The 17,011-nt window shown below is 36.4% G+C and overlaps 1 protein-coding gene across 9 annotated transcripts in view; it reads right to left on the reverse strand.

The window, feature by feature from the left end:
* Positions 1 to 1,318: 1,318 nt before the first annotated feature.
* The window catches only part of CPNE8 (copine 8), a 240,112-nt gene continuing 224,419 nt past the window's right edge, over positions 1,319 to 17,011 (reverse strand). For all 9 annotated transcript variants that reach the window (XM_074005902.1, XM_074005898.1, XM_074005899.1 and 6 more), the window contains one exon: positions 1,319 to 3,202. In XM_074005902.1, coding sequence (XP_073862003.1) covers positions 3,014 to 3,202 — 189 coding nt within the window. In that variant the 3' untranslated portion in view covers positions 1,319 to 3,013. The remainder of the gene's footprint in view (positions 3,203 to 17,011) is intronic.

A 17,011-nucleotide genomic window follows, 5' to 3' on the forward strand; every position in this document is an offset into this window, starting at 1 on the left:
CAGTAATAAAAAAAAAAAGTGTATGAGTCCATCTGTTATCTTCCCTGAGCCCGAAAAACAAAACAACCTATGCTCCAACCCTAATCCCAAATCCCCTCTCTTTCCACATTCACCACCACCAGAGTCATATCCACCCCTTCTTTTTTCTCGATATTGCATGTTGGAAGAGATAATTCAAAAAGTAGTAATTGAGTCATCCAATAGTCTTTAGTTGCAGTAATTTCACACTCTAGCTACACAGTACAATAAACTGGGAAGTTTTTAAAATTTACCTATATCTAGGTGCCGTTAAATACTATTCTATAAGGATGGAGAGACAAGATGCCCCAGATAAAGTAAAATAGTTTGGAAATAATCTGAGGCAATTAATATGCTAAAATGCAATACAAAGATGAGCTCATAGAAAGTACTGATTATTATTGTTAGCATTGAAGTTTTAAAGAACAAGGTTCAGAGGAGCTGGGGCTTGAGATGGAAAGTGCAAAGGATATCCTCAGGTAAAGACCAGAGGAGAGGGCCTGATGAAAGAACAGAGTATGAACACTATAGACGACTCCAGGTAAACTCAGAGTGGTTGTGGAAAAGGAATGAGGTAGGCCTGGTTAGTTTTAATATTCATTTGAGAAGCAATGGGAATTGGTATTACATAACTGGGCAAAATCAGATGATGGAGATACTTGAAAATAACACCAAGAGTTCATCCTGGAGTTCAAGTGATAATTAGAGGCTTTCATTAGAAAGGAAGGAAATGAGATTAGAAAGATAGGACAGTGCCCAAAGTCTTTGGGGTTCTTGAGGGCACCAGTTGAAGACTGACTTCTGCAGCAGGTTTAATGACTTGAATCTATCACCCCTTCTCAATACATACCTTTCTTGTTGCTCATTACTGTGTGAACATCCCTGATAACCAGTTTGTATGTACAACTATTACTATGCATTTGCCTTTATGGAACATGTCTCTGTGATTTCCTATTGCATAGCACCTAACAAAATTTAAGTTATAACAAATATTTCCACAATGGTAATGAGCTCTTCTCTAGTTATATAGTCTTGGATACATCACTTAATCCCTCCACTCTTGGTTTACTACATTTCTGCAATGAAGATACAAGATTTAAGTATTTTCTAATCTTATATATAGCATTAACATCACATAAGTTTCTGATTATCATTCTCAGCCATATAAATGATAACATTTGTAAAGAGAAATTGCTTCATTCCTGGCCATTTACTCCCACTAGGTTTGAGCAAACTATTATTTATACAAGGAATTGTGTAACTTTTGTTTTCTCTGGACAGTTCAAAAAAATAACTAATGTTTGACAAGAAGAAAAGAATATTGATCTTATTTATTTTTGTTTTATGGGTTGATAAAGGTAAATTTAAAAATCTGCAGGTTATACACTGTACTGGCATAAATAAGATCAGTAAATGAAGACATCAAACTCTACTGTCATTCATACATGAAATGTACAAAACAAATAGTAATGATTTAAAGATTTTAATACATAATTAAAAATGGACAATTGAGTATTACATAGTTATGTAACACTGATACTGTTAGATATGTGGATGTATATATTCTTTCCAGTAAAATAGTTTCATGCTTATAAAAGTCACCCTAGGTCAACTTGGGACAAAGAAAACAATGTACAGTAGAAATAAACCAAGTATTAAATAGAATATATAGGTAAGGAAAAAATATTATAAAGCAGTTACATTTTTGACACACACACACACACACAAATAAATATACTTTTCCATTATTTGAAGGCAATTCACAATCATTTCCAGGAATTCTGTGAGAATTTAAGGCCATTTGTACTAAAGAAATGCTTTAATTTAGACACAACTTCACAAAACTGTAATTCTTGTAAAAACTGTACATGCAAAAACTCTTTACAATTATTTGTGGACAGGCAGGTCAGTATATAGGAGTAGGTTATTTCACAAATGTGTTGTGCACTAAGTCACATAGTTGTATATATTTAACTGAGAATTTCACAAAAGACTTCCAGCCTGTGCACCTTGCGTGGCAACATGGAATGGTGATAACAAGAAATCCCAATCAAGAGAGCCAGTATCCCTTTGAATTAAAATATCTAGACAAGATATAATGGAATAAAAAGTTTAAAACATCTGCTACATGGTTCACAGTTAAATAGTCTTGGTTTCAGTCTTTCTAAATAGCATTATTATATCAGGATGCTACTTTTTACAAAGCATTTTCTGTGCATTTATAGCTCACAATGTTTGACTTTTTCTAATTTCTACTTAGTGTTACAAAATACAAACCAACTGCGGTCTAAATTTAGAACCCAAACTCCATGAAAAGTGCATGTTCAACCAGGAGACACATCTGCTAGGCTTAGACTCCCAAACTCAGCAAACATTGCTGAGAAACTGATTATTAAGCAGATGTAGTTTCTTAAGACAATCCAGTTACTGAGAAATAGAAAATCATTTTTCCCTTCCCTTATTTGCAATTGTGTTTGTCCAGACAGTCATTCAAAGAGATATTGCTCTTGTGATTATAGCTATTGCAATTTAGAAGACAAAGGATTCAGTATTCAAAACTCTTATTCTTAAGAACGGTTATAAAAGTATTGAAATTTAAAAAGTAGTAACATGTAAACATTGATACAGAGACTGCTTTCCTATACACATAGCAGTCGAAGACAATATTTGAGTTAAAAACATAGTTTGTGCTTTTTTCCAACAATACATTGGAAATTAGCTGTTTCTGTTAAAAAAAAAAAAAAAAGATTTAGAGAAGACATCCGTACTTTGCTTCAAGCATTTAAACAATTTTTCTGTTGCTCATGCAACAACCATATTTACAGTTTTGGTTTAGGAATAGATTTAATTTTGGATCCAAGAAAGCACATTAACCAGTACTGCTGAAACCAAACTGAGAAAAGTATCCCATTGCCTGGTTCATCACAGAGCACCAGGCACAAAGCATTAACTCAGCAGTTCTGATTTGTAGTGACATTAGCATTTCAGAGCACAGTCATATTTGAGTCTGTAACACATGTGTAGGTGGGGTGTATGGGGGAGGCGCAGGTGATGGCTTGATTCCTCGGGCTCTCATATAGGAGAGAAACTGCTCAGGGATCTCAGCTAGGACGTCTTTCGCCAATCTAGCCATGCTCAATACGTGGTTTCCGCTTCTGTCAATATAATCCCTGAATGGCACAAACTAAAACAGAGAAGAAAGAAAGTTACTTCACAGACTTTAGCAGGCTATATAATAAACACAAAAAAATCAACACATGTACACATTTGGTCATAGGAAAATCAGGGAAACTGAGAGTAATGGAGAGACGGATAACAATTATACATTATTAAAATATTCAATAGGCCACGCACGGTGGCTCATGCCTGTAATCACAGCACTTTGGGAGGCCGAGGTGGGCGGATTACCTTAGGTCAGGAGTTCAAGACCAGCCTGGCCAACATGGTGAAACCCCGTCTCTACTAAAAATACAAAAATTAGCTGGGCATGGTGGCACACCCCTATAATCCCAGTTACTCAGGAGGCTGAGGCAGGAGAATTGCTTGAGCCCGGAAGGCAGAGGTTGCAGTGAGCCGAGATCATGCCACTGCACTTCAGCCTGGCCAACAGAGTGAGACTGTCTCAAAAAAAAAAAAAAAAAAAAAAAAAAAGAATTCAATACACTACAAATAGCTATAAGTGACTAAACTTACCTAATATATGCTTTATCTCAAAAGGAACACAATCGTTTTCTATGTTTTTCCCCCAATAACTCATGTCACTTAGTCCTAATATGCTTATTATGTTGCCAAATGTCTTCTGCAGTTTTGGGTTCAATACCTAGCCTGAATCCCAACAGGATGGATCATTTAACCTCTTTGGGGCTTGGTTTCCTCTCAAATGGAGTTAATACATGCCTAATTCAGCTTCCGATATAAAAATACTACCCAATTCTGGATAAGAAACGAGTATTACCCAATTCAGGGTAAAATATAATAGTGTACATTGTTAAAAAGTCCTAAACACATTAAAGTATTTTAATTATTTCTAAGAACAAAAAAATCACATGGAATATGAATACAGAATTCACATAGCTCATATTCATAGAAAGCTGAAATATTCAGTACATTGAGTTTTGCATCATATGTTGATTTTTTAATACCTATTATTTGGGAAGATAGTAAAAATGATCTTGGCATAAGATTTGGGTATATTTCTTATTGAAATATCATCATTCTAACAACACATATTAGGTTGGAGCAAAAAGTAATTGTGGTTTTTGCAGTAAAGTGCGGTTTTGCAATGGCAAAAACCGCAATTACTTTTGCACCACCCTTAATAAAAATGATTACTATATCTTTATATATGTAATTATTTGAGAGCCCTTATCAGTTCAACACCAAATGCTCCTGTAATAGATTGCCTGATTCCACTCTCATTTATAAATGGTTACTTAAGTTAATAAACACTGTGCTGTTTGAGGGCATTAGTTCAATTTTCCCTTAGGGGCATAATGATGCTTGACGCAACTTTGAAGTGATTGGAACTGTGAATGTTGTGATAATTTAAGAGCACAGTAATTCTAGGTCTTCAGAGAAAAGGCAAAGTGAAGATATTTTAATATGTTGAACAATTTGAGTACAATATATAAAAATTTGAATTAAATCATTTTTTCTCTGGATGAAGACAAAAAATCCTGTCTCATGCTGTAAAATACCATTTTACATTTATTTGGAAAATAAAATAAGTTTGCTTTTTATTTAAAGTTATTAAATATGTGCCTCTGGAAAACAATCATTATAGGAAGGCAGCATTTAAAACGGTCAGGTTGCTACAGGTAAACCAAGAAAAATTTTAAGAAATCAAAGATTAGGTATACTGCCTTTCATTCAGTGAAGGTACTCTCTTTTAAAAGAAGAGAAGAAAATTATTCCTTTCTTTTTAAAATAAGACATTACAAACAAGCACATGTATATGACTAAAATTTTATCTTATTTGTCTTTACCCTATTTCCAGGAGGAAAGCTCAGGGCAGTTTTTAGAAATAGGTATTTAAAAGGTGACATATCTTTCTGCTACTAAGGGCAAGAAAGCTTGCTAAGGGTGCGGGGGAAAAGAAAAACTAACAATAAATGCGATCTTCACTTCAGAAGAGAATGAGGAGAATCAGAACTTTTGTGAAGTCTTTATTCCCTAGCTATGGACAAGATTTGACATTTTTAATAGAAAAAAATCAAAGAGGTATAAAAAAATAAATTGAGGTTAATTTTCTCTCTGAAACTGTAATTAGAAAAGAGAAAACAGGAATCAACATAGTTAGCGATTAATGAGAAAATATATCTAATTGTAACTATAATTTACTTCATTCTTATTCTAGAAGGTATAATGCTTTAAATGTTAACATTTAGTAATGTTGGTATGGTTAATATACATACAGTGGTCTTTAGACTTTTTTTGAAGAGTTTTTCTTTTTTTTTTTTTTATAGAAAATGTATGTAACTAATGCATACATTTCAGGGAAATGTTGGCAAGCAGCTGATGCTTCTCTGTGGAAAGGGGAGATCTCCCCTGCTTTTATCTTACCTTTACCTCAACTTTGGTCTCATATTTTTAATTCTTTACCTTGCTTCCGCATTATGGACATTAAACTCATTTAAGTTTTTACCTCCCTATTCTCAGAAACTTTGGAATTAGACTTCCTAGTTTCAAAGCCTGGTCTGCTGCCTGTTGCCTGCATGATCTTGAGCAGGTTATTTTCTACTCTTTGCCTGTTTCTTCTTCTAGAAAATAAAAACCAGATGGCTTCACTGCAAATTCTACCAAACTTTTAGAGAACTAACATGAATTATTCTCAAACTGTTTTTTAAAATTGAAGGAAAGAAACTGGCCAGCAACCTAGCTTAAAGGATCCTCCATAATGGCCACGCAAGTCTATGCACAGATGGAAGAATAGACACTGCAGGAGCTGATAAAGTATTTCTTTGGTGGTCAGGACCAAGCCTTTCAGGTCCATTCCAAGATGGGCGAATAGGAACAGCTCTGGTCTGCAGCTCCCAGTGTGATAGACGCAGAAGATGGGTGATTTCTGCATTTCCAACTGAGGTACCTAGTTCATCTCATTGGGACTGGTTGGACAGTGGGTGCAGCCCACAGAGGGCAAGCCAAAGCAGTATGGGGCATCACCTCACCTGCGAAGTACAAGAGGTTGGGGGATTTCCCTTTCCTAGCCAAGGGAAGCCATAACAGACTGTGACAGACTGTACCTGGAAAAAGGGGACACTTCTGCCCAAATACTGTACTTTTCCCACAGTCTTAGCAACTGGCAGACCAGCAGCTTCTCTCCCGTGCCTGGCTCGGTGAGTCCCACGCCCACGGAGCCTTGCTCACTGCTAGCACAGCAGTCTGAGATCAACCTACGAAGCTGCAGCCTGGCAGGGGGAGGGGCATCTGCCATTGCCGAGGCTTGAGTAGGTAAACAAAGCGGCTAGGAAGCTTGAACTGGGGGAGCCCACCACAGCTCAGCAAGGCCTACTGCCTCTATAAATTCCATCTCTGTGGGCAGGGCACAGCTGAACAAAAGGCAGCAGAAAGTTCTGAAGACTTAAACAGCCCTGTCTGACAGCTCTGAAGAGAGCACTGGTTCTCCCAGCATGGCATTTGAGCTCTGAGAATGGACAGACTGCCTCCTCAAGTGGGTTGTTGACCCCTGTGTAGCATAACTGGGAGACACCTCCCAGTAGGGGCTGACAGACACCTCATACAGCTCAGTGCCCCTCTGGGACGAAGCTTCCAGAGGAAGGATCAGACAGCAATATTTGCTGTTCTGCAATATTTGCTGTTCTGCAGCCTCCACTGGTGATACCCAGCCAAACAGGGTCTGGAGTGGACCCCCAGCAAACTCTAACAGACCTACAGCTGAGGGACCTGTTAGAAGGAAAACTAACAAACAGAAAGGAATAGCATCAACATCAACAAAAAGGACATCCACACCAAAACCCCATCTGTAGGCCACCAACATCAAAGACCAAAGGTAGATAAAACCACAAAGATGGGAAGAAAAACCAGAGCAGAAAAGCTGAAAATTCTAAAAACCAGAGTGCCTCTTCTCTACCAAAGTATCACAGCTCTTTGACAGCAATGGAACAAAGCTGGATGGAGAATGACTTTGATGAGTTGACAGAAGTAGGCTTCAGAAGCTCAGTAATAACAAACTTCTTCGAGTTAAAGGAGATGTTCTCAGCCATCACAAGGAAGCTAAAAACCTTGAAAAAAGGTTAGACGAATGGCTAACTAGAATAAACAGTGTAGAGAAGAACTTAAATGACCTGATGGAGCTGAAAACCATGGCACGAGAACTTTGTGATGCATGCACAAGCTTCAGTAGCCGCCTCAATCAAGTGGAAGAAAGGATATCAGTGATTGAAGATCAAATTAATGAAATAAAGCAAGAAGACAAGATTAGAGAAAAAAGAGTAAAAAGAAATGAACAAAGCCTCCAAGAAATACAGGACTATGTGAAAAGACCAAATCTACGTTTGATGTGTGTACCTGAAAGTCATGGGGAGAATGGAACCAAGTTGGAAAACACTCTTCAGGATATTAACCAGGAGAACTTTCCCAACCTAGCAAGGCAAGCCAAGATTCAAATTCAGGAAATACAGAGAACACCAAAAGGTACTCCTTGAGAAGAGCAACCCCAAGACACATAATTGTCAGATTCACCAAGGTTGAAATGAAGGAAAAAATGTTAAAGGCAGCTAGAGACAAAGATTGGGTTACCCACAAAGGGAATTCCATTAGAGTAACAGTGGATCTCTCAGAAGAAACCGTACAAGCCAGAAGAGAGTGGGAGCCAATATTCAACATTCTTAAGGAAAAGAATTTTCAACCCAGAATTTCATATCCAGCCAAACTAAGCTTCATAAGTGAAGGAGAAATAAAATCCTTTACAGGCAAGCAAATGCTGATTGATTTTGTCACCACCAGGCCTGCCTTACAAGAGCTCCTGAAAGAAGCACCAAACATGGAAAGGAACAACCAGTACCAGCCACTGCAAAAACATGCCAAATTGTAAAGACCATCAATGCTATTAAGAAACTGCATCAATTAATGGGCAAAATAACCAGCTAACATCATAATGACAGATCAAATTCACACATAAAAATATTAACCTTAAATGTAAATGGGCTAAATACCCCAATTAAAAGACACAGACTGGCAAACTGGATAGTAAAGATCCATCAGTATCCTATACTCAGGAGACCAATCTCACATGCAGAGACACACATAGGCTCAAAATGAAGGGATGGAGGAAGATTTACCAAGCAAATGGAAAGCAAAAAAACTGGAGGGGTTGCAATGCTAGTCTGATAAAACAGACTTTAAATCGACAAAGATCAAAAAAGACAAAGGCCATTACATAATGGTAAAGGGATCAACGCAACAAGAAGAGCTAACTAACCTAAATATATATGCACCCAATACAGGAGCACCCAGATTCATAAAGCAAGTCCTTAGAGACCTACAAAGAGACTTAGACTCCCACACAATAATAATGGGAGACTTTAACACCCCACTGTCAATATTAGATCAACTAGACAGAAAGTTAACAAGGATATCCAGGATTTGAACTCAGCTCTGCACCAAGCATACCTAATAGACATCTACAGAACTCTCTACCCCAAATCAACAGAATATACATTCTTCTCAGCACCACATTGCACTTATTCTAAAATTGACCACATAATTGGAAGTAAAGCACTCCTCCCCAAATGTAAAAGAACAAAAATCACGACAAACTCTCTCAGACCACAGTGAAATCAAATTAGAACTCAGAATTAAGAAACTAATGCAAAACCGCACAACTACATGGAAACTGAACAATCTGCTCCTGAATGACTACTGGGTAAATAGCGAAATGAAGGCAGAAATAATGATGTTCTTTGAAACCAATGAGAACAAAGACACAATGTACCAGAATTGCTGGGACACATTTAAAGCAGTGTGTAGAGGGAAATTTATAGCACTAAATGCCCACAACAGAAAGCAGGAAAGATCTAAAATCGACACCCTAATATCACAATTAAAAGAACTAGAGAAGCAAGAGCAAACAAATCAAAAAGCCAGCAGAAGGCAGGAAATAACTAAGATCAGAGCAGAAATGAAGGTGATAGAGACACAAAAAACCCTTCAGAAAAATCAGTGAATCCAGGAGCTGGTTTTTTGAAAAGCTCAACAAAATTGATAGACCACTAGCAAGACTAATAAAGAAGAAAAGTGAGAAGAATTAAATAGATGCAATAAAAAATGATAAAGGGGATATCACCACTGATCCCACAGAAATACAAACTACCATCAGAGAATACTATAAACACCTATATGCAAATAAACTAAAAATTCTAGAAGAAATGGATAAATTCCTTGACACATATACCCTCCCAAGACTAAACCAGGAAGAAGTTGAATCTCTGAATAAACCAATAACAGGCTCTGAAATTGAGGCAATAATTAATAGCCTACCAACCAAAAATCACAAGTATTTCTAAACACCAATAACAGACAAACAGCCAGATCATGAGTGAATTCAATTCACAATGGCTACACATAAAATAAAATACTTAGGAATCCAACTGACAAGGGATGTGAAGGACCTCTTCAAGGAGAACTACAAACCACTGCTCAATGAAATAAGAGGACACAAACAAATGGAAGAACATTCCATGCTCATGGATAGGAATAATCAATATCATGAAAATGGCCATACTGCCCAAGGTAATTTGTAGATTCAATGCCATCCCCATCAAGCTACCGATGACTGTCTTCACAGAACTGGAAAAAACTACTTTAAAGTTCATATGGAACCAAAAAAGAGGCCACATTGCCAAGACAATCCTAAGCCAAAAGAACAAAGCTGGAGGCATCACGCCACCTGACTTCCAACTATACTAGAAGGCTATAGTAACCAAAGCAGCATGGTACTGGTACCAAAACAGAGCTATAGACCAATGGATCAGAACAGAGGCCTCAGAAACAACACTGCATATTCTCACTCACAGGTGGGAATTGAACAATGAGAACACTTGGACACAGGGTGGGGAACATCACACACCAGGGCCTGTGGGGGGCTCAGGGAGAGACAGTATTAGGAGAAATACCTAATATAAATGATGAGTTGATGGGTGCAGCAAAGCAACATGGCACATGTATACCTGTGTAACAAACCTGCACATTGTATACATGTACCCTAGAATTTAATATAATAAAAATAAATAAGTAAATAAAATTGAAGGGGAATGAATTCTTCCAAATGTATTCCACAAGGCTAGAACTACCCTAATACCAAAAACCAGAAAAGGACACAACAACAACAAAAATCTACAGGTTAGTATTCCTGATGAATACAGACACAAACATCTTGAACGAAATACTAGCAAACCAAATACAACAGCACATCAAAAAGATTATACACCATGATCAAGTAGGATTTATCCCAGGAATGCAAGGATGGTTCAATGTGTGCAAATCAATAAATGTGACACATCATATGAACAGAATGAAAGCAAGAAAAAAAAAAAACACATCATCTCAATAGATGCAGAAAAAGCATTTGATAAAATACAACATCTCTTCAGGATAAAAATTATCTGTAAATTAGGTGCAGAAGGAACATACCTCAACACAGTAAAGGCCAATATGACAAACCCACAGCTAATATCATAGTGAAAGGAAAAAAGTTGAAAACTTTTCCTCAAAGAACTGGAACAAGAGAAAGATGCCCATTTTCACCATCCTTATTCAACATGGCACTGGAAGTCCTAGCCAGAGAAATTAGGCAACAGAAAGAAATGAACAGCATCCAAACTGGAAAGTAAGAGATTAAGTTATCCCTGTTTGCATTTGACATGATTGTATATAAGGAAAACCCTGAGAATACCACAACACAACTGTCAGAAGTAATAAGTGAATTCAGAAAAGTTGTAAGATACAAAATCAACATACAAAAATCAGTGACCTTTTTTATACCAATAGCAAACTAGTTGAAAAAGAAATCAAGAAAGCAATCCCATTTATAATAGCCAAAAAAAAAAAAAAAAAAAACTAGAAATAAGTTTAATCAAAGAGGTGAAAGCTCTCTACAATAAAAAACTATAAAACACTGATGAAAGAAATTTAGGAAGACACACAAAAATAAAAATTTCATGTTCATGGATTGGATTAATATTTTTAAATGACCATACTACCCAAAGCAATCTACAGATTTAAAGTAATACCTGTCAAAATGCCAAGACATTCTTTACAGAAATAGAAAAACACAATCCTAAAATGTGTGGTGCCACATAAGACTCCAAATAGCCAAAGCAATTCTGAGCCAGAAGAAGAAAGCTGAAGGTATCACATTACCAGACTTCAAAATATATTACATAGCCATAGAAACCAAAACAGGAAGGCACTGGCATAAAAACAGACACATAGACCAATGGAACAGAATAGAGAACTCAGAAATAAATCCACATATTTACACCCAACTGATTTTTGCCAAATGCATTAAGAACATACACTGGGGAAAGAACACCCTTTCCATTAAATGGTGGTGGGATAACTGGATATCCACATGCAGAAGAATGAAACTACACTCTTATCTATCACCATATAAAAATCAACTCAAAATGGGTTAAAGACTTAAATGTAAGATCCTAAACTATGAAACTACTAGAAAAAAACCATAGGGGAAATGCATCAGGACATGAGTAGGCAAAAAATTGTATGAATAAGGCCTCCAAACTTAGGCAACAAAAGTAAAACTACATAAATGGCATTATATTAAGCTAAAATCTTCTCAACAGCAAAGGAAGTAATCAAGAGAGTGAAGAGACAACATTTTATTCATGTAATAAGATTAATATCCAGAATATACAATGAATTCAAACAATAGCAAAACAAAAAAACAAACCAAAAACCCGCAAAGAATCTGATTTTAAAATGGGCAAGTGACCTAAACAGATATTTCTCAAAAAAAGCCACACAAATGGCCAAAAGTAATGAGAAAATGCGGAAAAATCACTATTTATCAGATAAATGCAAATCAAAACCACAGTGAGATATCATCTCATCCCAGTTAGAATGGCTATTACCAAAAAGACAAAAATGGCATATATTGATAAGGATGTAGAGAAAAGGGAACTCATACATTGTTGGTGGGAATGTAAATTATTACAACCATTATGGAAAACAGAACTACCATAAGCTTCAGCAATTCCACTACTGGGTATTTATCCACATGAAAGGAAACCAGTATGTCAAATAAATAGCTGCATTCCCATGTTTATTGCAGCATTATTCACAATAGCCAGGATATGATATTGACCTAAGTGTCCATTAACAGATGAATGGATAAGGAAAGTGTAGCATATGTACACAATGAAATACTATTCCGCCATAAAAAATGAAATTCTGTCATTTGTGGCAACATGGATAAGCCTGGAGGACATTATGTTAACTGAAATAAGCCAGGCATAGAAAAATAAATATATATGTTCTCCCTCATATGTGTAAGCTAAAAAAGTTGATATCATAGCAATAGAGAGTAGAAAAGCGGTTACTATAGGCTGGGAAGGATAGGTCGGGAAAGAGGAGTAAGGAGACTGTGGTTCATGGATACAAAATTACAGCTAGATAGGAGGAATAAATTCTGTTGTTCTCTAGCCCTGTAGGGTTACCATAGTTAATTATTATTTACTGCATATTTTTGAATAGCTAGAAAACAGAATTTTGAATGTCCCCGACCAAAAAAATAAATGTCTGAGATATGGGTATGCTATCCCTGATAGAATAATCACACATTGCATACATGTAATGAAATATCACATTGTACCCTAGAAATATGTATAATTATGTCAATAAAATAATACCTATTTCATTGTTTTGTATTAAATAAGTTAAAACTTAAAGTGCTTAAACAGTAGCAGTTCAATTTGTAATATGTATTATATATGAAAGCCATCATTATAATTACTTTTCTATTCATTAACTTACACCTTTATATAGTCAATATAAAGCAATTTTGAAAATAGTTTTCAATTTATATTCATATCAAACTTTAATGAAGATTATTATCAATTTTATCTCTTTCAAATTTGAATACAGTATCAGTTCATCTAAAACAGTAATTCCTGGCCTTTTTAAATTTTAAAACACTGTTGTTTCACCTTTTCAGCAAGTCCCACAGGATATGCAGATGTTTTTTAATTGAGGTAAATTGAATTTCACTTTTAAGAATTTTATGACACTCTGGAACCTCAAAGCTAAGGCTCATAATCATCACTGTTCTTAGAATACACACAGTTCTACTCTTCTTTAAAACAGTTTATAAATAACAGGTAAAAAAGAAATCCTCAATTTCAAACTAGAATGGGAGTATATATCACATTTAGCTTAGGTTTGTTAGGTAAGCACAGAGTCTGATATTCCATTTGGACATTAGGGGGCACTGCCTACAGGTTGAGAACAACTGTCATAGAAGTCAGGGTTATCAAACAGGAGTATCCTTCATCCCACACTTATATCTGGAGTAGGATAAAAAAAAGTCACTAGCCTAAACTAAACCTTTTCCAAAGGAACATTTATTTCTTCAGTCATGTCACAAGGTACTTTATAAATGAGAGAAAAGACAATGACTTCAGAAATTTCCTATACCTCTTATTTCAGATCTTAAAACTTTCATGGCAAAATTGCCCTCTTTCTTGGAAGATTGCTCATATCCTTTTATTTTTACAGGTTTCCACTCAACTTCTTAGGCCACTCTGTTTATTACCTCTATTAGTCCATCATTTCTGATCCCTGTACCTGGGAACCTCTTGTCCAGAATAATTCCCACACATTTGTGAATGCATGTTGACCACACGGTAATTTGGACCCTTATAATATTTAGAAGAATAAATCAATTTTTCTTTGTACTAATTTATCACATTCATATAAAGAATACCAATAAATGCATTTTATTCTATAGGAAGTATGGTATACTTGTTACTTTACGTCTTTTTTCAGCACCCACCAGCATAGGGAAAATGTTCCACATGGCTGCTCTAACTGCTTGCTTTGCCTATTCGTAAAAACAAGTTTGAATTAGTTTGGACAAATGGGCTTTTAGTTGCTGCTCTGCTCAGTTTTGCTGGATTGTTCCTACTGTGCAGAGCTCCATTAGTGATTTTCAAGTCTAAGCCCTCAAGGTTATTATTCTTTTAATGGAAAATATGATTTAAATATAATTTTTAAGGAAATGATAGGCTGGCCCAGCAGCTACATGCAGCCAGGGGGAATGGCACTGCATTATACACAATGGCCAATCCATAGCATAAACAAATAGAAAGCCTTTATGTATATTGACTTAAGAAAATAAGTCACCTAAGTTTTAGACTTATAACCATCCTGCTTACTATTTATACTATAGTGACATGAAATTAAATAATGAGACCATGAGACTTAATCACACATAAAACTTACTACCTTGTCATATGTTAGGGCACAGCTACTATGAAATAGTGACAAAAAATGCCTTCCCACTGGACTGCACAGATGTACTGTACTGATAATCATTTATTGAGCAACTGGTATTTGGGAAGTCTTCTGCTAGGAGATTTAGCACAATATGTCATTTAATATTCACAAGAATCTTATATACTTTGAATGCACATAAGAAGAAACTGAAAGAAAGTTTAATGAACTTATCCAGGATCAGCTCTGAGTATGTCAGAATCACTATTTGAACTCAAATGGATCTGACTTGAATTCATTAGCCACTTCGGTAATATAAAAAGGGTAATAGATCTTAATAATTTTCATTAAAATTTTGTCTTTTAGGACAGTGCATTATAATAGGAGTAACACCGGTTTTAGAACCAGAACACTCTTGGAAATCTGGATCTACCAATTTATGACCTAAATAACTTTTGTTCTGGGGCTGGCTTCAGTTTTTTTTTTATCTGTAAATAACTTTAAGACAAACAATGACAGGTATTTTTAGGAAGATAAAAAGTAATATGGGGACAAAGTGAAAATTCATCCAGGTGTGGCGAGTGAGGTCTTTGGAGAGAGCTGTGTGACAGGCTCTATGTTGAGAAATTTCAAAGTATAGGATTTCAATCAGCACAGATGAGGAGGAAGAGTATTCCAGATAAAATGACAAGTGAAAATAAAAGCAAGAACCACGGAAATGTGTGATGTGAAGTTAGTTTATTAAGATAAAGTACAGTGTGTTTGTCTGTTTCTGTGTGTATTTAGCTAAAGAAGAGCCTGAAGGCCGGGCGCGGTGGCTCATGCCTGTAATCCCAGCACTTTGGGAGGCCGAGGCGGGTGGATCACGAGGTCAGGAGATTGAGACCACGGTGAAACCCCGTCTCTACTAAAAATACAAAAAAATTAGCCGGGCAAGGGGGCGGGCGCCTGTAGTCCCAACTACTCCCGAGGCTAAGGCAGGAGAATGGCGTGAACCCGGGAGGCGGAGCTTGCAGTGAGCGAGATCGCGCCACTGCACTCCAGCCTGGGCGACAGAGCGAGACTCCGTCTCAAAAAAAAAAAAAAAAAAAAAAGAGCCTGAAATCAGGTCACGGATAATCTTAAATGCCATGTTTAGGTGTTAGAATCAAAATTATACAGAATACATCTTAAGAATTTTAGAATCAGACATTTTAGGATTAAATCCTCGTCCACTTCTCATTAGCTGGGTGACTGTGGACAAGAGGAATTGAGCTAGCTTCATGTCCTTTTTTTTTGTAAAATGCAATAATCAAAGTACCTGTCACATAAAGTAAATTAAGGACTGAGTGATATAATGCTATAGCTCTTAGCCTGCCTAGCACATGAAACACTTAATAAAGGGTTAAATATCATTATATGAAAAGGAAGGTATTTAATATTTACTATAATAATAAAACCCTATCTACTACCCCCAATTTTCTGCTGAACCTCAGCTACATACTATTATTTGCCACCTTAGGGTTTTCTTTATCCACTTGAGAAATCTGGAATTTCAATTGTGTTGTGTGTATAAACTGGATTCACTTCAAACAGTGAGAAATGAAAAGCAGAAATAGACCCTATTATCTGATAATATTTTAGAGAATTGGTTTACAGTTTTTTTCTGACCATGGGAAGATTGAAAATATTATCCTGCATGTACACTTGCAACCCCACTATTCTAAATATTCAAGAGTGTTTCTCTCCTTTAAAATAATTTGCTTTAAAAACTTTTTAGTGACTGGTAGAACCTGGAAAACTCTGATGGTGGAATGTTTAGCCTTATTCAAGGTGAGAGAGGAGGTGCCAATTCTTTTACACAATGTGAATGTAAATGATCAATCTGATATGTAAAGTACTGACCACCACTTAGAAACTTCTCCATGACAGTAGAAAAGAGTACATTGAATCTCTAAGTCAATGCAGGAATGTAAGTCAAGATGCCACTGTCATTAAGGGTGCCACTAATTTCCTAGGGACATTTTAATTTCTTGTTCAGTAAATGTTAAGACCTCACTATTCTTCAGTTCAACTTTACATGGCAGAGTCCCTTGAGTGTTCACCTGTATCCTCAGGTGTGTTCAAAATCTTTGGGATCCCAGTATTACTTTATGGTGATAGAAGTCAGAATCCTTCAGCTTTTTTTTTTTTTTTTTTTTTTTTTTTCATTTTTGAGACGGAGTTTCACTCCTGTTGTCCAGGCTGGAGTGCAATGGTATGATCTTGGCTCACTGCAATCTCCGCCTCCTGGGTTCGAGCAATTCTCTTGCCTCAGCTTCCCAAGTAACTGAGGTTACATGCGCCTGCCACCACACCCAGGTAATTTTTTTTGTATTTTTAGTAGAGATGGGGTTTCACCATGTTGGCCAGGCAGGTCTTGAACTACTGACCTCAGGCGATCCTCCCACCTTGGCCTCCCAAAGTGCTGGGAATACAGGCGTGATTCTGACTTTCAAGAAGCAAAAACTTACATAATTATACTAATATATACCTATGCTATTGG

The sequence above is a fragment of the Macaca fascicularis genome, chromosome 11 (genome assembly GCF_037993035.2).
Source record: "Macaca fascicularis isolate 582-1 chromosome 11, T2T-MFA8v1.1".
In the NCBI taxonomy this organism is placed as follows: domain Eukaryota; kingdom Metazoa; phylum Chordata; class Mammalia; order Primates; family Cercopithecidae; genus Macaca; species Macaca fascicularis.